The following is a 21,707-nucleotide window of genomic DNA, read 5'->3' as shown; positions in this document are numbered from 1 at the left end:
AATGTCCCCTGGTATACCAAATCTCGCTGCCACCTCCTGGGTGCTCACACACCTCTGTGCCGGGGTGGAGTCTCAGAGAGCCAGCGGGGTGAGGCCAGCGGAGTTTATTAGACCCAAACAGACCGAGATTTGGCTGCGAGGGAGGGCTGTGCTCTGATTGGGTGGGTGTGTGAGGGAGAAATGGCCCTTGTCCCAGAGCCACTCAGCTCAGTCTGGGAAGCCAGCTTTTTATAAGCCTATAAAAACTCCTTTTGCAGGCTGTCCGCTGAGATGTTCTTGCTGCTTAGCTTAGGATATGGTTTCTGTGTAGAACTCTCCAGCTTTTCAAGGATGGTAGGTTTGTGCTTCCTTCCCCCGTCCTCCTTCCTGCCATCCTAGCCTTGCAAACAATGCCCCGGTATTCTTCAGGGGCCACTTTTGTTTTAATGCTGTGGTCTGAACACCCGAGTGATAGGCGTGTGCTTGTGTCTGCGTGTACCTGCGCCTGTGACTAGCAGCACTACGTCCTAGTATAGGAGAGGAGGGAACAGACTGATCTGTACACAGTCACCGGTCAGTACTGAATTCTACGACCCACGAGTGTCAAGTTTTACTGTGATTTCAATACCTGCTGCTTTGACCTCTTGGGCATTCACAGTGGGTCACTCATCTTCATAAGGACCAAGGATCTGTTCTTTCTGCTTGCTTGAAAATGCGAATTTTAACTGAGGGGCTAAGGACTCAGTTAAAAGAGGGTGAGTCTTACTCAACCTGGCCGCCGGACAGAGGTCCAAAGGGGGCCACAGGGGAGCTCCGCGGGGGAGGCGTCCCTTGCTGAGTTCTGTCTTTGTGGCTTATTTTGTTTGAAGTAGGTTCCTAAAACATGAGATGCTTTTATTTGTAAGTCCGTAAACACATTCCAGAGCCAAAAGTCAATGGCTTTTACTTAGCCATAGCTTAATAAACCTTTGTGATTAAAAAGAAAGAAGAAGAAGGATAAGGAGGAGGAGGAGGAGAAGGAGGAGGAAGAGGGGAGGAGGAGGAGGAGGAGGAGGAGGAGGAGGAAGAAGAAGAAGAAGAAGAAGGAGGAGGAGAAGGAGGAGGAGGAGGAGGAAGAGGGGAGGAGGAGGAGGAGGAAGAAGAAGAAGAAGAAGAAGGAGGAGGAGGAGGAGGAGGAGAAGAGGAGGAAAGAAGAAATAAGAAATAACACAACACATTTTTATACAAAAAGCATCACTTAACACTTGCAAGTGGCTGCGGACTGCCATAGAAGAAACTGACATCAAGATGAACTAGACTGTGGTGCGGAATGTCATGCCAGGGCTCTGGGGACCCACAAAGACCTAAAGGAGGAGGTTGAGGCAAATACAGGGCAATAAACCACCAAAGCTGCCAGCATCCCGTTAGGAGCCCGAGGAAGGAAGAGGCGATCGCTGCCCGGCGAGGAAGGCTCCGTGGTGACGTCTGAGCTAGCTTGGCAAGGGTGTTGTGAGAACAAAGAATATATTTTACGATCCCAGTGATCGACAAGTACTGCCTGGCTTTGCTTACTGTTGTGTCCCTACACTCAGCACAGTGCCTGGCAGACAGATGGTGCTTAGGGAGTTTTAGCTGAATGAATGAGTGAAAAAATGAAGAAGAAAAAAGATTTCAGGGGTTGAGGACAGCCAGAATCTGTTCGGGGAGGTGGAATATCTGAGTGCAGAGGAGCAGAGGTGGATTTAACGCCGGGTGGACCGGGCGGGCGCCCTGGGCCCCGACTTCTGAAGGGCCCTGCAAAACCCCAACTTGACACTTTTTTCTAATGACACCAAGTTTGGTTTCAGATGTGCAATTTTAACATTAATAGTACATAATATTTTTTATTTCTTTAAAAATACAGTTAACATGTATTTTTATTTTCCCTGTCTTTCTCTCTCTCTCTCTTTTTTCTAAGGGGCTCAATATTTTCTTCTGGACCTGAGGCCTCAACCAACCTTAATCTGCTTCTGCAGAGGGGTCCCCGGGGAGGCTGGACAGCTGGTTGGGGGACTGGGTTGGGGGAGAAGGCCTTTGAGTCTCAGCCCTGCTGGTTGGTGAATGGCAGGGAGACCCCTCCCCAGAGCTGTGCTTTCGGACAGGACCCCATGACCGGCAGGGCGGGTGGGTCAGGTTGTAGCGACGGGAACAGAAAGGCCGGATGGAGGAAAGGGCCAGAAAGGAGGGGCTGACCAGACGAGGGGCGAGGGGGAGTGGAAGGCATGTTCAAGGTTTCTGGCTCAGGTGGTTGGGAGAAAGGCACAGCTTCACGGGGGCCCCGCATTCACGTAGATCAGGAGAGCTGTCTTCTGTTGCTCTGCTTTTTTTTTTTTTTTTTTTTTTTTTGTATTTTTCTGAAGCTGGAAACGGGGAGAGACAGTCAGACAGACTTCCGCATGTGCCCGACCGGGATCCACCCGGCACACCCACCAGGGGGCGACGCTCTGCCCACCAGGGGGCGATGCTCTGCCCCTCCGGGGTGTCGCTCTGCAGCGACCAGAGCCACTCTAGCGCCTGGGGCAGAGGCCAAGGAGCCATCCCCAGCGCCCGGGCCATCTTTGCTCCAATGGAACCTTGGCTGCGGGAGGGGAAGAGAGAGACAGAGAGGAAGGAGAGGGGGAGGGGTGGAGAAGCAGATGGGCGCTTCTCCTGTGTGCCCTGGCCGGGAATCAAACCCGGGTCCCCCACACGCTAGGCCGACGCTCTACTGCTGAGCCAACCGGCCAGGGCTTGTTGCTCTGCTTTATTTGGGGAGGGGGAAGACAGAATAGAGAGGGAAGGGGTCTGTAATGAATGCCAAAGAGGATCTTTGTCTCTTGTGATCTTTATGCAGAAAACAGACAATGCCCACCCTGCATGGTTTGATATTGCCTTGTTCAAAGTCTGGGGAGGTGGGTGGGACGCATGATATCAAGTTCTCTTCTGGCTCATTGAAGGAGCTGGGACTCTGAACACTTCAGTGTGGAATTCATGTTTGTTTTTAAAAAACAACATACATATATTTTTTAATTTTTATTTATTTATTTATTTTTTACAGAGACAGAGAGTGAGTCAGAGAGAGGGATAGACAGGGACAGACAGATAGGAACAGAGAGAGATGAGAAGCATCAATCATTAGTTTTTCATTGCGCGTTGCAACACCTTAGTTGTTCATTGATTGCTTTCTCATATGAGCCTTGACCGCGGGCCTTCAGCAGACCGAGTAACCCCTTGCTGGAGCGAGCGACCTTGGGTTCAAGCTGGTGGGCTTTTCCTCAAACCAGATGAGCCTGCACTCAAGCTGGCAACCACGGGGTCTCGAACCCGGGGTCCTCTGCATCCTAATCCGACGCTCTATCCACTGCGCCACTGCCTGGTCAGGCAAAAACAACATATTTTAAAGTATTAGTTTTAATTCACTTAAAAAATTGATTTTATGAGTCAACTGTGTGGTACTTCCAGGACCACCCAAGGATCAGGTGTTGAAGGAGAACCCTCAAAAGCGTGGCTCTCTTTATGGAAAGCATGTCCGAGCCCCCGTCCCCGGCCGCTTGGAAACATCTGGCAGGCGATCGGCATCCGTTTGTGATTGACAGTGAATTCTTCGTAGAAAATAGTTGTTCTGAACAACAGATCTGGCATAAAGTTCCGTTGATTCTCTAATTTAATATTTGGGTCGTAAGGATGTTCGCATCCTGTTTCAATGGAAGAATTTGCTAGTTTGGATTTCTTCTTCTGTTACGAAATTTAATTTTCTCTTGAGGACCCGGAAAGATGGTTTATCTCAAACGTGTGCGGTCTCCTTGGCGGAGAGAGTCCACACGGGCGCTCACCCAGCTGTGTCTGGGAACGCGGCGTTTCACTGGGGCAGCTTCTGTACGAGGACTGGGAGAAGAACCACGTCTTGAACTCTGAGAGCACATTGCAAATATTCACAGATCAAAAATTTCAGCGTCCAACTTTTATAAATTGGTGGGGACCTTTCAAAAGTGAATCTCCATCTCTGCCTTCTTTTTTTTTTGTATTTTTTTTTTCTGAAGCTGGAAACGGGGAGAGACAGTCAGACAGACTCCTGCATGCGCCCGATTGGGATCCACCGGCACGCCCACCAGGGGCGAAGCTCTGCCCACCAGGGGGTGATGCTCTGCCCCTCCGGGGCATTGCTCTGCCGAGACCAGAGCCACTCTAGCACCTGGGGCAGAGGCCAAGGAGCCATCCCCAGCGCCCGGGCCATCTTTGCTCCAATGGAGCCTTGGCTGCGGGAGGGGAAGAGAGAGACAGAGAGGAAGGAGGGGGAGGGTGGAGAAGCAAATGGGCGCTTCTCCTATGTGCCCTGGCCGGGAATCGAACCGGGTCCCTCCGCACGCCAGGCCGACGCTCTACCGCTGAGCCAACCAGCCAGGGCCATCTCTGCCTTCTTAAAGCGTGTGCTGATTAGCTTTTTTTCCTATAACAGTCAGACTCCATTATCATGAATATGTGGGTTGTACAGTCTCACTGTCAGTCAGGGGTCGTGGCAGGGGTTCCCAAAGCAGAAGGGGCTCTCTGGTTAGGTAGCAGGCGATGCCTGCGTGCTAAACATCTTGTGTCTTCTCGTGATTTTCATTCATGGTCAGTTTCTGGATGGATGGTTAACGGCGGGTCCTCCCTTATCCGCGGTTTTGCTTTCCTTGGTTTTCGTTTCCGGCGGTTAACTGTGGTCCAGAAATATTAATGGAAAACACCAGAAATAAATAATTCATGAGTGTTACATTTCCCGCTGTTCTGAGTCGCAGGATGAAATCCTGTGCCATCCTGCTCTGTCCTGCCTGGGACGGACGGGGGTCATCGCTTTGTCCATCCAGCGTGCCCGGGTGTACACACACCCCCTGCCCGCCGGTCACTCAGTAGCCATCTGGGTAATCCAGTTGACTGCGGCAGAATCATAGGTCTTGCGTTCATGTAACTCTTATTTTACTTCATAATGGCCCCGAAGCCAGTCGTGTAACTTTTATTACCGTGTATAGTTACAATTGTTCTATTTTGTTGTTGTTGCTGTTAGTCACCTACTGTGTCAAATTTATAAATTCGACTTTATCACGGGTATGTATGTCTAGGAAAAATCCCTAGTATATAGAGAGTTCGATACTATCTGTGACTTCAGGCATCCACTGGCGGGAGTGTGTGTGTGTGTGTGTGTGTGTGTGTGTGTCTAAGAATGTGTCCCCTGCAGATAAGGGCGGGGGGGGGGGCTTCTGTACTCTGAGTTAAGGACCTATTGTTGGGTTAGCTTTTGGCATTACTGTCAATGTACCAGTCACTGGTACAGTCTTCCGCCTCTGATCAGTCTGCTGAGCCTAATATACTATGGGCATAGGACCCACACATCACGTTTTTTTTGGCCTTTGGTACAAAATAAGAGTAAATAGTCCGAGTGAGCCTGAGACTCTTGTAAACACAGCCAAGGGCACGGGCTGTACGGCAGGCTTTGGCAGGAACAATACGACTTTGTTCTTTTGGGGGCTGGCTTCTGATTCTCCCTTCCACTCCGGATTGAGATTTCTGAATCGGGGCTCCTCGTGTAACTGATGTCGTATTCTATACATTCCTTGTAAGGAATTACCATAGCGTTTTCATGAATCCTGGTGGTCAGAAGGTATTGATTCTCTGCAACTGAATTAATCTGAAATGTTAGAATTTTTTTTTTTTCTTTTCTCTGAGACGAAAACATTGAGAAAGGTCTCGTGTAGGAAGCTGGGAACGGTGGGCTTGTAAAACCCTGCCCTTCATGGGTCAGGAGGCGGGCTCTGTCCCACCTGCCCTCTGCCGGGCGCCTGCCGCTCTCAGAGACCGAAAGGAGAGGCTCAGGGTGATTTCACCTTGGCAACGCTCTCACAGAACCCAGGGGCCCCTAAGACGAGTGGGGCTGGGGTGATGTGTGGTCGGGGGCGGTCTCTGTAGATTGGGGGTTGCCTCTGGGGCAGGCCACCGTGGGAGCAAGCCAGGAACAAAGGTGCAGATTGCAGGGGGAGACCAGGGCGGGTGCTCCTGACCTTTCCCGGCACCAGCCCTGGGGGATCTCGTGGGACTCCACAGTGTAGGGTCCGGTGGGCAGCGGAAGGACATTAACCCAATATTCAGACATTGTGCTCTGAAGGGTAGACCTGCGAGTTGTTTGGAAACGCCGACCCACGGAGCCTGGCCTCCGGGGTGGGGTCGGCTGTGTGGGTGAATGGAGGAGGGTGGAGGTAGGGTGCGGGGGTGGGGGGTGGGGGAGGGTGGGGTGGGGAAGAAGCCTGGGAGGAAGGAAGTATGCCCGCAGCTGAGACCTGAGTAGGTGTTATCTGGGCCAGGGAGGGTGGTGAGGTGCTGCAGCCCGAGGCAAGGACTAAAACAGGTGGCTGGGCTGGAGTTCACTAGTCAAAAGATGTCGGAAATGGTGCCAAAGGAGGCCCCAAAGATACAGGTCGGGGCTGTGCCCCCCTGGGCCTCACAGGCAATGGTTAGGGTTTTGGTTTTAATTGCAGGAGCTTAGAGTGGCAGAGTGATCTAGTGTCTTCTAGAGCCACTCTTTTCCTCCCCGGAGCCTCAGCTGCTTTACAAGATGCGAGGAGGGTGAATCCGTCCTCCTGACTTCTTCCCGAGCCACCTGTACCCGGTCTGCACAGCCCTCTCGCCCCCGCCGCCCGCCGTTGGCAAAGGGGTTAATTTCCGCGGCCTGAGAAGGTTTCCGTGGGAGTGAAGTTAATTTTACCAGTGCATTCCTGAAGACTTCTTTTGTTTTCCTTAATCAGCGTCTCCCAGGGGGTTGTCATTAATTGACTCGCTCCAAAGAGGCGAGTCACAGCATTCCGGACCCTGATGCTTGGACGGTACCTTAATACCACCTCGTCTGTTGTTTTGGCTTCGAAGGCCAAACCCATTTCACAAAGAGCAGCTGCTGAAGCCTTCTGTGACCCCTGCTGTCTGCCCTGCTGACGTCCAAACCTGTAGGGAAAGCTTATGAGTCCATCTGAGCCCAAGGGAGGACTTAGGCAGAGAATGACAGTTTTGCAGCTTTTCTGCCTTTGAATGAAGGCGGGACTCCTTGGAGGTGGGAGACAGTGGGGGTGGGGGGGCGTGGGGGGGTGGGATTACAGGATAGCTGACAAGATGATGTGCTCTCTTGAGGGTCAATACCCCCCTTGAGGGGTATCGTTTCTGGTATTTCAAAGGTGTGCTAACCTAGATGCACAAGGACAAGGGACCTGTCTGCCTTAGCACCTTTCCCTGAGGAAGTTACCAGCCCGTAGAGGGGATAAATGGTGATGGGAGGAGACGTGGCTTGGGTGGGGGGGGCACACAATACGGTGGACAGACGTGTATTGTAGAATTTTGCACCTGAAACCTGTATCGCCCCAATCCGTTCAATTAAAAAATAAAAAGAAGAAGAAGAAGTTAGATGCCTAGGCTGTGACTATCCACCGTGACCTGCCCGGTTAGGAATCTGTGACCAAGATCATCCTGTAAAGTTACTTTCCATAGGACCCTTTGTTTCATCCACAATATGATGTATAAATTATATATGATAACATATGCATATAATGGTCGATAATATATACAATGGCCGGAAGTGTGATGTGATATGATGGGATATATAGCTAGGATAGATAATACCAGGAAAGAGCTGGAGACGCTCTCTGCTTCAGCAGTCTCCTTTGCTAGGCAGGGACGAGGAGCCCCAGAGAGGCCAGGACCCCAGTCCAGGGACACGGAGCGTTCCAGTCGGGACTAGGCCCCCAGCTGCCCGGTGCTCTTTAGTGTTTGTCAGACTCTGTGACGGACGTGGACCCGGGGGGTCTTCTCAGACGTGCTGATGTGCAGTCTCTCCTCCCAGGAGGCCACCATCAACGGGACTGTGATTTAGTCTATATGGGACGGACTTGAGCAAAAACTCGGACCGTGCTTAGCTCTTAGATTTGCGTTTGCTGAGCAATCCCGGCCTTTTTTGAAATGGGATGATTCTGAGTTTCAGCTATGCATCAGAGCTTTGTCCTCTGGCCGGAGGGCCACTGATAATGCTCTGGTGATAGGGAACATATTTGGTGGTGTGTGTGTGTGTGTGTGTAGCCCAGAGGGCAGAGGCGATTTAACCGCGGGCGCGCCGGGCGCTCGCCCTGGGCCCCGACTTCTGGAGGGCCCCGCAAAACCCCAATGTTACACTTTTCCCTAAGGTAAGGGGTCCAATATTCTCTTCTGTGCCCGGGGCCTCAACCAACCTTAATCCGCCTCTGCCAGAGGGCTGTGCTGATTAATCTCACCCAAATTTTATACGTGTCCACACACACACACACACACACACACACACACACACACACACACACCCCTCACTGTGTATTGAGGTGAGTGCTCCTGAGCGTATATCACACAGGAATAATATATTTACTTGGCGTCTCATTGGGTGGCGAGCTCCCTGTAGATCAGGGAAAGGCAGTGGGCAGGCTTTCGGGAAATAACTTGTGGGAGGGGATGAATGAATAGACAAGGAATGTCAGCAGTGCTGGTGAAACACTGCACGGCTGGCAGAGTTGGCATGCCTTGTTTTTCATGTTTTTCATTCTCTTTATAAAGCAGTTAAATCTTGTTTGTTTGGATTTTTTTTTTTTTTGCATGGTCAGCGCTCTTAGATTAATAAGTTCACCGGCACTGCCTTGCTCAGAGTCGGCGGCGGTCATCAATTTTGTTCAACGAATGAGTATTGCTTGGAATGTAGTTTATCTTCTGGCTAAGGAGTTGAAATTTTTCAGATGAAACTTCTGATATGCAAAATAGGGTACTGCTTTAAGCGATGATTCCTCTGGGAATGAATCCACTGAAGTTGGAGTTTGTTCCAAAGAATAAAATCCCAACGAACAACAAAATCAACTAGGGGAGGAACATTGGTTCATTCATTCTTTCGTGTGGAGGGGAAGCGGGAGGAACTCGGAAATGATAAAAGAATAGATCCCTGGTTTTTCTGCTCAGGTGAGATCAGATCCCTCCTCTCTCTTCCCCACCCGAGACAGAGTGGGAGTCCTTGTTTGGCTGTGGGTCTGCCAGGCGGGAGGACACTGTCCAGTGTGGCTGACTTCGGGCAGAGCTGTCCACCAAGCTCTCAGGTTCCCCACGGGGCTTAGGCCTCCTCCCCGTTCCGCTGTCCCCAGGTTAATGACCTTGTGTTTTCCTTCTCCCTCAGCACCTATACTATTTTACTGCCTTGGCTCCGTCCTAGCTCATTTGACTTATTATTATTATTATTTTTATTGATTGTAGAGACAGAGAGAGATATCAGTTTGTTACTCTACCCAATTATGCACTCATTGGTTGATTCTTGTATCAAAGTCATGGGGATTGAACCCGCAACCTTAACGAATTGAGAGGGTGCTGTAACCAAAGGACAGTAGAATGAAATCTATGATAGCGTAATTTGAGTAGCAGAAAAAATGAAATCAAACGATTCCCTCAAAATAAGGTTTTTTTTTTTTACTATATATATATATATATGAAATATAATATTTATAGATAGTAAAGATATGGTCCAGTCTAAATTGAAACTGAGCATCAAAGTATTCACAATGAAGACTCATTTATTAAAGTTTTATGATGAGCTGGACACTCTTCTAAGCATATAACGTATGCAAATACAATCTCTGAGCGAGAGGCTCGCTCCGTAGCTGGACAGGTAAGATCTGCATTGAAGAAGGTAACTCACGGTATGTGGTACTGTGCATAGGGGGTCGGTCGGCTGGACTGGCTGGGTGGTAACCTCTGGGAACCTGGAGAGAGGGGCCTTGTTTTCTAAGGTTGGGCTCTGGATGATTGGGCAGGGGAGAGAGCGAATTTAATAGTGGGAAGGTGGAAAGAAAGGGGTCTAAACTTCTGTTGCTGAAGTAAGCCTGGGGAAGGAAGGGGGGTGACCTGGAGTAGTAGCTCATCTGATGTATGAAAATTAAATGAATGTTGATTTCTTGCCCTGCGGTGACTCGGAGGCTTCATGCCTGGGGTGACCAGGAGAGGCACAAGGTCTTTGGTCTGGAGGGCTGATTGGATTGGAAGATGGGTTGAAGTTTAGACCTTCTGAGCTCCGGGTGCGGGGAGGACCTGGGAGGTGGAGCAGGTGGTCGAAGATGGCAAAGATGGGGGCTGGGTCTCAGGGTAGGAGCTGTTTTCCACGGGGTTCTGCGGGCTCACACGGAGTCGGCCGTGGTTGATCTGCAGGCTGAGGACCGTCCCCTTGGAGAGGTCACAGGGCGGAGAGAGGGAGACGAGCCCGTGGGTCGTACGTCACAGAGGGTGCGAGGAGCACGGGACAGAGGCCGCTCACTGGCTTTCAGACGCTTGAGAGCTGAGAGCCAGGTCTGAGTGGAGCAGGTGGAGCTGGAGCCCAGGGGAGGGTCCACGAGCCGTATGATGGAGAAGGTGATGGAGAGGTAAAACCAGGAAGTGCAACCACAGGCGTGTTCTGTACACGCGGTTCTTTCATTGCCTGCTTTTCAATCCCTCCACTTCGGGTCCTGGCAGGGAGATAAAAGGAGGTGGAATTCAAAACTATCCAATTAGCTCCCTGTTGAGAGATGGGTTACGGACACTGGAGGGGGTACCAGGAGGGTGAAACCATCAGTTACTTGGATTCCTATGAACCAGTTATGAACGGACCCTTCTTCCTGAAGATAATTGAAATGTGATCGCAACTTTTAATAAAAATAAAACGAGCATAGATGTGACTGAAAATTGCATTTTTTTTTTTTTTTTTTTTACTAACTACTATTTTTTTTTTTTTTAAACTCAGTTTCTATGCAGATTTTGGACCTCTGAACTTGGCAATGCTGTACAGATACTGCTGTAAACTAAACAAGAAACTAAAAGTGAGTATAGTGGCAGCGTCTACATTTTGGTGTTAAAAACCTGAACTGTGAGCTCTGACCCGACGGGGAGAGCTGGGCACACGGCCCTTTAAGTTAGGGGACGTTGACCTCTGGGAATTTATGTGAGTAGTTCGCGCAGAAGTTGAAACTGATCTTCCTCCCCCCTGCCCCCTGCCACACACACAAAGGACATGTTAACCTCTTTCATTTTTCAGGATGACTTGACACACGAGCTGAGTGAAGTCACTGGAACAGTGACCTAAGAAAGCAGGCACGGAAACCTTTTTAGGTTGTCATTAATGAGTCTATCAAATTCCCTCGCAGGGTGATTCTCCCGAGACTTGCAGGTCTGCTGCTAGGCGGGGTTCCCAGGTGGCGAAGGGGCTCACGGTGGCTCGGGTGGGGCCCTGGAGCCTACGTTTTCCTGTCCGAACAAGGTTAAAATGTTTGTGTATTTCTTGAATGCCGTCTCTGTAGCGTTCACCGCCAGGAGAGAGCGACCACTTAAGAGGTGGTGGAGCATAAATTTTACCTGTGAGGACAGAACTTGGGTCAGACATTCAATATTCCTCTCTGTTTTTGAGTTTACGTGTCACTTTTTTTTTCTTCCCTCTCTCTCTTAAGCTCTAAGCATCAATAAGGAAGAGTGGCATTTGCATTTCTCGTTTTGGTAAGCTCGTTTCATCGCATAGCGAGAAATGTTTATCTCTTCCTTCCCTTTATCTAAATGTGGATCTTAAATGTTTCAGTTTGGGAGGTGAAATGCTACACAGCATCCTCCTAAGGGTAACCGCTAAGTTATAATGCTGGAGTTGTTTGTTCTTTCTGCTGGGTCAAACTGTACCTGGTGTGACCACACAGGACTTTGTCCATATTGGCTGCTTAGCGCTTATCTTTCGCTTTGATTTTTTTTTTTTTATTGCACTGAGGTATAAAAGACCATCTCCTGTGGAGAATTTCCTGTAAGATGGTTTGTATTTATGACTTGACACATTTTTGCCATTCAGCTCAAAATGCCCGATGGCCACGGAATGCCGCCCAAGAGATGGTCAAAAGTCAGTAATCGTATAACGTAAGCTCTGTTGCCGTCACCCTTTTAAGGAGTTCATTGGTCAAGTGCTGTCTGACTTGAAAAGATATGTAAATTCCTTTCACTAAAACTGACCTTCATTTTTTTCAGAAAAGAAGCTACTGCCTAGAGTTTAGAAATTTTTGTCATCACCAAGGCAGTACATAATATCCCAACAAGGATTTCCTATATAAATGTAAAATGGACTTATAATGGGTGAATTAATGAGGACGGGAGGATTCATAAGTAATTCTAACCCATGTCTTCTTGGAGAAGCTAGGAATTTCTTTGCTTTCTTGATCGGCCCTGTTAGTATGTAGTCGGTATGAACCGGGTAACATAATGGACAGTTTGGAACCTGACTGACCCCTTGGAGGGTTCGAAGAGAAAGGACTCGTTATTAGGAAAAGAAAACTCCTGTCTGACTCCCTGTTCCGCTCACAGCAGTTACACAAGTAGACGTATTGAGTAAGACTGTTTTTCTGCTGCAGTCTCTGCTGAGCAGCACGGATAAGTGGATACCTGGGCTCGCTGTAATGTGTTTTTGTTTGCAAAGCTTTCCTTCCACATTATGAAAGTTTAATCAAGTTCAGGGAGTCCCCTCGGTTCATTTCAGTGATCAGGTCATCTACGGGATGCCTAGAAGGACATTTCTAGCTTCAGTGCAATTAAGCGGGGGGGGGCACCCTGCGCTTTGCTGAGAGAACGCATTTTTTTCAAAACCCAAATGTCACTAAGTCCTGGGTCATCTCAAAGCATACCAAGTAGAGTCCCTAGATTAGGAAGAAAAAGCTGATCTTTGGCCCGTTTAACAGCTGCGATTGCTTCTGCCTTGAGGAGTCTTATTTCTTCAGCGCTAAATGGGGAATTATAGAGCTCTCACAGACAGGACTCTGTTAGAAAATATACATAAAAAGAGCTTAAAATAAATTGTAAAGACCACTCAGCAGGAAGTGACGCATGCACCGTGCATGAATTCTGATAGGAAGCCCAATAAAGGCAGTTGTTCCACGAAGCTGATGAAACACCTCTGCCCCATGGCTGTCGTTTATGTATGAGACAGCTGCCCTATATAACTTTAGGAAAGGAAATGGCCATTGAGCCCCGGCTCCTGACCTCGCAGGTGCAGAGAGGCAGGCCCAGGAGAGGCACGTGGGCTGCCCAGGGCTGCAGGGTAAAATGTAGGGGCCGGGATTTAAGGCCCCTGACTGTGTTGCTTGCATTCCTTCTCTCCACCTTTGGTGGTCTCTCTCCTTCCCATGCTCACAGACAGCCCCGCCTGATGAGGGACGTCACCTGGTCCCATTGCGGCCTCGCGGCCCGTCTGCCTCCTCTGCACCGGTGGCCGTCACCGTAGCCTCTCTGTTTCCCGAAACCCCGGCCTCAGCGTTCCTCCTCTGAATGCCTCTTCTCAGACTTCTGTCTCAGACCCTCTGGGTCCATCCGCTCCCTGCTGAGGTCCCTTGCCTGCAGCCCATGGTCACCCGTTGTGGTTCCCCTGGAGGTCCTTGTCATAGCGTCTGTCTTGCTGGCCTCGACTGTTCCCACCCTTGGCTTCTCTCCCAGGGGGTGACCTCATGCCCTCACTCCCTGATTCACGGAAGACGTCGGTGCCCCCGCCCTGCCTGGCCCAGCCCTTTTACCCTGGAACACACCGCTCCTCACGGTGGCTTGTGACGCCCAGTCGGGCTGGAAGGCCCTTCCCTCTGGCTTAATGACTCCTTGTTCCTCAGACCTTGTTCGGGCACCACCGCTCCTGGGGACCTTCTCCTTGTCCTTCCGGAGGGTGGAGGCGCCTCCCTTGTCTTCCCACAGCCGTCTGGGCAGAAGTCTATTGCTGGTGAATTATAATTACTCTCTGTTTGCATCTGTCCTTCTCACTAGCCCAGGAGTGCCTACATGAAGGAGGCATGCCCTGGAGTCCTGTGACGCCAGTGCCCAGCACAGGGGCACCAAACACACAGAACCGTCCGTTGACCTTGACTTCCAGGTCCTCTGCTGTCCTCCCCCCACAGCCTGCCCTCAGGGGTTTTATATCTCACTTTTACCATCCTTCCTTACTGCACCTGCCCTAATGACATCTTTTTTTTTTTTTTGTATTTTTCTGAAGTGAGAAGCAGGGAGGCAGAGAGACAAACTCCTGCATGCACCCGACAGGGATCCACCTGGCATGACCACCAGGGGGCGATGCTCTGCCCATCTGGGGCGTCGCTCCGTTGCAACCAGAGCCATTCTACTGCCTCAAGTGGAGGCCATGGAGCTATCCTCAGCACCTGGGCCAACTTTGCTCCAGTGGAGCCTTGGCTGCAGGAGGGGAAGAGAGAGACAGAGAGAAAGGAGAGGGGGAAGGGTGGAGAAGCAAATGGGCGCTTCTCCTGTGTGCCCTGGCCGGGAATTGAACCCAGGACTTCCACACGCCGGGCCAATGCTCTACCACTGAACCAACTGGCCAGGGCCCCTAATGACATCTTAAATGCCTGACCTCCTGGCATTTACTGGGTCCCCAAACTCCTTCACTGCTCTGAGGAATTTGGCACTGTTTTAACCACAGACAACTTCTTTGCCTTCTCCGATGTGGTGTCCTAGCTGCTTCAGGCTCCTTTGATTTCCTACTTGGGCAAGTTTTACTTCTCCTGATGAAGCTTTTATGACTTACCCTCCCTCTAGCTGATGCCTTGTGTGGACAGGTACTCTTTCACAGGGCATTCTCTTCCAAAACTAAATTTCTTCTTTTTTGTATGTCAGAAGGGATTGTTTCAAGTTGATGCTTTGAGGTGGTGATTTGTTGCTGGGTTTTTTTTTTTTGTTTTTTTTTTTTTTTTGTGTGTGTGTGTGTGTGTCTGTCAGTGGGCATTTTATTCCCAGTGGCTTTCATTTTAATTATGTGGATTAGAATGAAAAATTCTCCATCATGCATCTGCTCAGAATTAAAAAAAAAAAGTTTTTTGAAAATAAAAAAAACAAACCCAAAATAGAAACCACCATCACTAACACACAAAAAAACCTGTTTCTGATTTTAAACTATACATTAAAATGTTTAAGGGCAAGAATCAGGTAGTAATGGGTTGTTGTTTGCTGTTTCTGGTCAGTCATCAGCATAATGAGGGGACTAGTCAGAAGAAGGAAGATGCATTGCAGTGAGAACCCTTTGTAAAACTGTGTGTGTATTCCTTGATGTGAAATGTCAGCCATGATTGATTAGCGAGACCAGCAATTATCAATCTGGTATTTCAAGGGCTTCAAAAAACTCCTGAAGTTACGAGACAGATTTGGTGTGTATTTACATTTTTCTTTAGAGAGGATCACAACTTTGAAATAGGTTCTTGAAAGTGGTTGTTGGCACAGACAAGGAGGGTAGAATTACACTGCTCACAAAAATTAGGGGATCAGGGACCGTGCAGATCCGCCAGGACTTCCAGCCTTTTGTACAGTGCATTTTCCACCAATGAAATCAAAGTTGGTTTTGCATCTCATTTGCATAATCCAGCACCTTTCTTTGACTTGTTTGCTTTTCTGCTGTTCTTGTTTAATAATAATAAAAAAAAATCAAATGCTTCTTTTTTTTTATTGCTTCCTATTCATTTTGAAATATCCCCTAATTTTTGTGAGCAGTATATAAAGCCTTTTTATAAGAGAAGGCTGCACTCTCAAGAGACACAGTGGTATTTAAAAAAAACCCAGAATATACCTTCTTCACACTTAATCATTTAAGACAATCTTTGTTACCGATTCAATAATCTGAAGGTTTCATAAACGTGATATGACGACTCAACCAGCTTTTTCTAAAAGAGTCAATACTGTGTTAGCTGTGGCTTTCACTTTTACTCAGAGAAAAGGGGACATTTTCAAGGGCAGAGACTTTTTTTTTTCTTTTCTAAAATACCCGCTCTGATGAATCAACAGGCCAATTACAGCGCTCTTGAGGACTGTTTTTAAAGGCCTGAAAGCATATTGACAGAAGGGTAATTTTAAATGCACAAAAGAGTCGCCGTAGCCCTTTCAGGGTGAAACGGGGGTGGGGGTGGGCATGGTGAAATGGACGATTGTATGGGAACCCCCTCGCTCCTGGCCGACGGTGGGGGCTCCGAGAATGTCCCTGTTGCTGGGTGAGTCAGTGCAGTAACCCTACCTGGTCACTGGGCACCGCCCCGGTGTCGGGTGGTTGTACACAGAACTCTTTTCATACAATGACCAGAACCGCCCTCTTCTTATAACCACAGAAACGTGTAGAAATTTCTTCACGGGGGTTTTCCTCTTTCAGGTGGGGGGACGTTAAAAAGAGCAAGCTACGTTCTAAAGGCAGTTCACGTGGTTTAAAGCAGTGCCAGCGGTTTGAGGAAGCGTTTAATTCACCTTTGCAAGGCAGGGGACCCTTCCCATCATGCGGAAATCCCCTAGGCAAGGAACGCCCCTTTTACAGAGAATCCCCCAATGCCTTGCGCCATAGCATCAGCCTGATCCAATGATGTTCGTGGGCCACTTTTCTCTGACATGTTGACTTCGACGTTCATCTGATGTTGCCATTTCATAGATGAGACACACTGTGTCGGAAACGAAATGGGGCCCCCCAGAGACACGTGGTTTCCTTTTCAACGACCCCGTCCCTCCCTGTTTCGTTTTAGCTCTGGATGAAACCGTGAACCGTGTTTTTGTTTTGTGTACAGCCACGGAACACTTTCAAGAATATCCCTTTCCTGGGGAAGCTGGAGGTAAAACCACGTGGCGTCCTGGCGGCGCCCGGGAAGACCTGTTGGCTTGGTCGCTTTTTGCAGCGAGCTGACCATGATTGCTATGGAGACGCTGAGTGCCGCGGCCATTGCTGGGCTGCCCTCCTCACCTGTCAGAGAATGATGCGCGGGGTGCCAGGGTCCCGGGGCTGTGATCCCCTTATCGGACCCCCCTGTCCCTGGCGGAGCTTTCTGGTGTTGGGAGGTGCACGGGCTGTGTGTTGTGTTAAAGAGCTCATGACCCAGGCTGTGCTCATGGCCTCCCCGGTGCAAGGCAGCTGACTCACCAGGGCTGGATGAGACACAGTGTTCTCACCAAGCGACGTAAAGGCGGGACCTGTCAGCACGGTACTCCGCCTTCCTGGAGGGCTGCTTAAGAACCTGCTTCTTTAAACCGGCCATTAACTCGTTCGCTGTTGTTTTTGTTTTCTCCTGGCCTTGAACTTCATTGCCTCACCTTTTGGTTTTGAATGGTTCAGCAGTCTGTGGCCTCCTGACTGACCTAAGCATGGTTTGTGCATGTCGCCACCGTCCAAGGACAGTGTGATTGATTGGGGGGCATGTCGTCATTTCCTCCCTCCCTCCCTCCCAACCCTCCCGAGTTCCCATGGCCTGTTTTCCACAAGGAGCGGTCCCACCAGGATACCACCTGTCACGTCACTTTCCTTTCCGTGACAGAACAGGTCTGTCTAGGGGGCCGCTACCACGGTCTTCATTGAGATTGTCCTGTCGTAAGCAGCCGCTGTGCTTTGGTTTACAAGGACCGTTAAACATTTACGGGCGAGATGACACACCTGTCGTGATTTACAGGAGGGTTGCTAAGACGTTGACTCGCACACAGGTAGGCAATCCAGGTCTGGACATGACATTTCTATAGGTTTGATTATGTTCATTGATAGCTGTTCAGTCCCAAGCCCCGCTTTTTTTTTTTTCTAATCTATTTTTTTCCCCCCACCTCGTTTAAAAACGATTGTACCTGCGATGGGGACCGTCCATCGGGCCTCCCCGTGCTGCGAATGCATCCCGAGGCGACTGTTTCTCTTCCATTGGTAATGAGCCTCGGCCAGCATTTCCCCCTTGTTGAGTATCAAATATTTATTAGACTGTGAGCGCTTCGAGGCTGGAGGCGGGGCCTCCGCTCCCCTTGTCCCCGCATCTCGGTCCCCCGCTTCCCACAGGGCTGCTGCCCGGCTCCTGCCCATAGAACCAACAGAACTTTCTCCTGCCGCGGTATCCGCGTACCCAGACCCGGCAAACTGGTTGCCTGGGGCTGCGATCAGTCCACAGACCCGGGTTTACTTGGGGAGGGGGGGGAGCACACGAATGCTGTGAGCTCATGGTCCATATCGGCCATGTATTTAAATTCCCATGAAAGTCTGGGTCTCTGGCTGCTGATAACGACTGCCCTGCCCGGTTCTGAGGCCGGATTCCTGCACCGGCGCCGCAGGTCGGAGCTCGGTCCGCGGTAGGCGGGGCACGCTGGTCCGCCTTGCCACAGGCTGACCGCTTCGGCCTCCGGGCCCCTGAGAGCCTCTGGATTTGGAACTTGCAGAATAATGTGAATTCAGGCAGATTAATGACTGAGTCATTGAAGGGACTTGTTCCTGGGGCATTCTCCTTGCAAGCATTTACAACATGTAATAGTTTCCTGAGGGAACTGGAGGGGAACGTGTTGTTTTATAACATGCTCTTAAAAGACAAGCGGTAGGCTTTGGGGCTCCTCAGAGAGTTTAAATGGCTTTTGAAGCTACTTGACCAGAGGGACAGAATCCAAAAGGAACATTTCTAGGGGTGAGTCTAGTCACATTTTCATGGCCTCGACTCCAACATTTAGCAATATTTAAAATGTGTATTTTTAATTTATTGATTCTATAAAGAAAGAGGGAGAGAGAGAGAAAGAGAGAGAAACATTGATTTTGTTCCACGTAGTTATGCACTCATTGGTTGATTCTCGTATGTGCCCTGACTGGGGATTGAACCCGCAACCTTGGTGTGTCGGGAGGATGCTCTAACCAAGCAATCTATGTGGCCAGGACAAATTTAGCAATATCGTAGTGTAGTAGATTTCAGTGCGTGGTCGCTGGACCAGCAGCTTGGTATTACTGAGGAGCTTGTCAAACGAGATGTTAATTCTTGGGCCCTGCTCCACGGAGTCAGAAACTCCAGGGGGTGGGGCCCAGCACTCAGTATTTAATAAGCCCCCCGAGGTGACTCTGAACCAGTCTGTTAAGAGGATGAACTATATAATACAATAACATAGTACTGAAACATAATTTAGATCGATATTTGGTTTATTTTTTATTTCTGAAAAGTTTCAGTGATATTGGCCAGTGTAACCTGAGGATTATGGGAATGTGGGATGGTAAAGCTACCGTAGTTACAGCCTTGTGACTGAGACTTACACGGTCATCCGGCTCGGTGACAGAGCTCTGGACTTCTCCCGTCCACCGCACCTCCCGAGAGCTCCGCCCTGTGCTGTGCCGTAGGAGACACTGGCCCCTGTGGTCAGCCGGGCCGTCTCTGGCTTCAGGCTTGTGTTCTCTTGGTAAAAAACGGACAAAGCATGCACCTTGTGCTGCTCGGCCTCTGGTTTGCGAGTCACCCTGTCTCTGGCCAAATGGGACACCTGTGGCCCTGTTGCTACAGCTTTGGGGAGTGACGACGGGAGCAAGTGACCGAGAAGATTAGCTGTGGCTGTTGCTGTTATCATTGCTGTGGGGTGGCTGGCTGTGTTGTCACAGGAAGGGTCGGAAGGCTGTATACTCCGGTATCAGGTAGAAATCTAAAATATAGTCTGGATAGTGGCTGCGGGTTGTCATTTGCCACGAGTCACGTGCTCCTTCGCGGCAGAGCAGGCACAAGAGTCCAGAGGTCCCAGTCTTCCTTCTGTTCCATCCTGGCCTTTGTGGTTGTCTCACCAGCTTCTCAGTCAACTTGGCTGTTGTACACAGTGTTTTTTTTGTCACCTCTGAGCTTCTCGCGTAGAGCAAAAACTTCCTCCAATAGAGCAGATGGGCTCCCCAACAGCCATCTGGTGTGAGTTTGCAAGCCGTCTCCTCGAAGGCTCAGTCAGCACACGGGGGCCACAGGGGACACAGGTCCGACGAGGGAAGAGGCCACTGACCAGTGTGGAGGCATGATGTTCTCTGGGAGTAGGGCAGAGTCTGAGAAAATGCCTGCTGGACTGATTCGTGACCTAGAGGGCCACTGTCTGCCAGCAGTGCCTTCCTTCGCCTGCAAGGTCAAGTTCTTCCGCAAAAGAACTCGAAGGATGAGACAGATGTCCTTCTGCAAGTACTTCGGTCATCAGTGGGCAGTGTTGTTTCTTCTAGGGTGCTTTGATAAGAACGGTAGTGCTTATTTTTATCTATTTATTTTTTTAAGAGAGAGACGTGTTTAATAATTGAAACGAGAAAAGAGTAACGAGTTTGTATACCTTGACCCAGTCATATAAAGCATCAGCTGTAAAACTGGCCAAGTTGTCTTGTTGTGCCTAAAATGCTCGTTCTGGTACCAGAATAGGTCTTCTGCCGAACAGAGCTGCTGGGGTAAGACTGTGCAGGGTGACCCGTGAGGGGGCGGCCTGGCTGCGGCAAGGAGGGAGGTGAGGGCAGTACATGAGGCTTTTCCCCCCAGTCTCATCCACCGTGAGTTAGTGTTCGTTCCCCGAGTAGAAACTGAACTCCGTGGTCTGACCTAGCAGCTACTGCCCAAGCTTCCCTGAGCAGGTCGTGTCCTGGTGGTGCTTCTGAGATTTAACTGAAAAAAAAAAACACTAGCATTCCAAAGTCATCTAAGCAAGGTCAATGATAGGAGTTTTAAAACTATTCTTAACAATCAGATAGGAAACTCATTTTTTTTTAAGGCTTAGTCTTTTTTTTTAAAATTATTTTTACTTTATTTATTCATTTTTAGAGAGGAGAGAGAGAGACAGAGAGGAGAGAGAGACGGAGAGAGAGAGAAGGGGAGAGGAGCTGAAAGCATCAACTCCCATATGTGCCTTGACCAGGCAAGCCCATGGTTTCGAACCGGCGACCTCAGTATTTTCAGGTCGACACTTTATCCACTGTACCACCACAGGTCAGGCGGAAACTCATTTTTTAGAGAAAAAAAATCTGCCTGACCGGTGGTAATGCAGTGGATAGAGCGTAGACCTGGAATACTGAGGTCCCAGGTTTGAAACCCTGAGGTCGCCGGCTTGAGCAAGGGCTTGCTAGCTTGAGTGTGGGGTCACCGGCTTGAGTGTGAGATCATTACTATGACCCCAGGTCGCTGGCTTGAGGCCAAAGGTCGCTGGCTTGAAGCCCAAGGTCACTGACTTGAACCCAAAGGTTGCTGGCTTGAGCAAGGAGTCACCGGCTTGGCTGGAGTCACGACCCCTCCCCCCCAGCCAAGGCATGCTTGAGACGCAACCAATGAGCAACTAAAGTGCCGCAACTGTGAGTTGATGCTTTTCATCTCTCTCTTTTTCAGTCTTCCTGTCTCTCTCTCTCTCTCTCTCTCTCAAAAAAAAAGTCAGTTATTTTCATGTCAGCATGGTGACTAGAGTTAATAGTACTGTACTGTATATTTGAAAGTTGCTAAGACAGTAAGTCTGAAAAGTTCTCATCACAAGAAAAAAAGTTTTGTAAATACATGTGGAGATGGCTGTTAAAAAAAATATCACTTGTGTTTCCATCATGAAGGTAGCTTCCAATAGGAGATGTTTTCAAGTAGTTATAAAATACCCAGAAAAAATTTGTGAAGGATTCTTTTTTAATCTCATGTAATTTCCAAAAGCTTCTAAAATTTAAAAAATCCTTCTAAAGTTCTCACAATTTTAATCTGTGGTCCATTTACTTTACCAAACTTTATAGCTCTACGGTGAAAAGGAGTTGTTTTTGCAGAATTCTGCCCTCCGGTATCATGGGCTCCATCCGAGAAGGTCTCTGCATTCCAGATACTTTAGAATAAGAGAAAGATGAAAAACACACCACTGGACAAAGTTCAAAAACAAAAGAAAGCCACGGATGAAGGAAGAGTCGCCGAGCGGGTCTGTGCCTTTTGGCGAGCGGCTTTGTAAAATAAACCTCA

At 49.3% G+C, this 21,707-nt stretch overlaps 1 protein-coding gene across 5 annotated transcripts in view; it reads left to right on the top strand.

Annotated features, from left to right (window-relative positions):
• Positions 1 to 21,707, top strand: part of CDC14A (cell division cycle 14A) — a 123,957-nt gene that overhangs the window by 9,318 nt on the left and 92,932 nt on the right. For 3 of the 5 annotated variants that reach the window (XM_066353486.1, XM_066353482.1, XM_066353485.1), the window contains 2 exons: positions 10,763 to 10,838; positions 16,572 to 16,616. In XM_066353486.1, the coding sequence (XP_066209583.1) occupies positions 10,763 to 10,838; positions 16,572 to 16,616 (121 nt within the window). The remainder of the gene's footprint in view (positions 1 to 10,762; positions 10,839 to 16,571; positions 16,617 to 21,707) is intronic. The other 2 variants (XM_066353484.1, XM_066353483.1) reach the window with 1 other exon arrangement.

The sequence above is a fragment of the Saccopteryx leptura genome, chromosome 11, assembly GCF_036850995.1.
Source record: "Saccopteryx leptura isolate mSacLep1 chromosome 11, mSacLep1_pri_phased_curated, whole genome shotgun sequence".
Taxonomy (NCBI): domain Eukaryota; kingdom Metazoa; phylum Chordata; class Mammalia; order Chiroptera; family Emballonuridae; genus Saccopteryx; species Saccopteryx leptura.
This window is presented reverse-complemented; position numbering and strand designations above follow the sequence as displayed.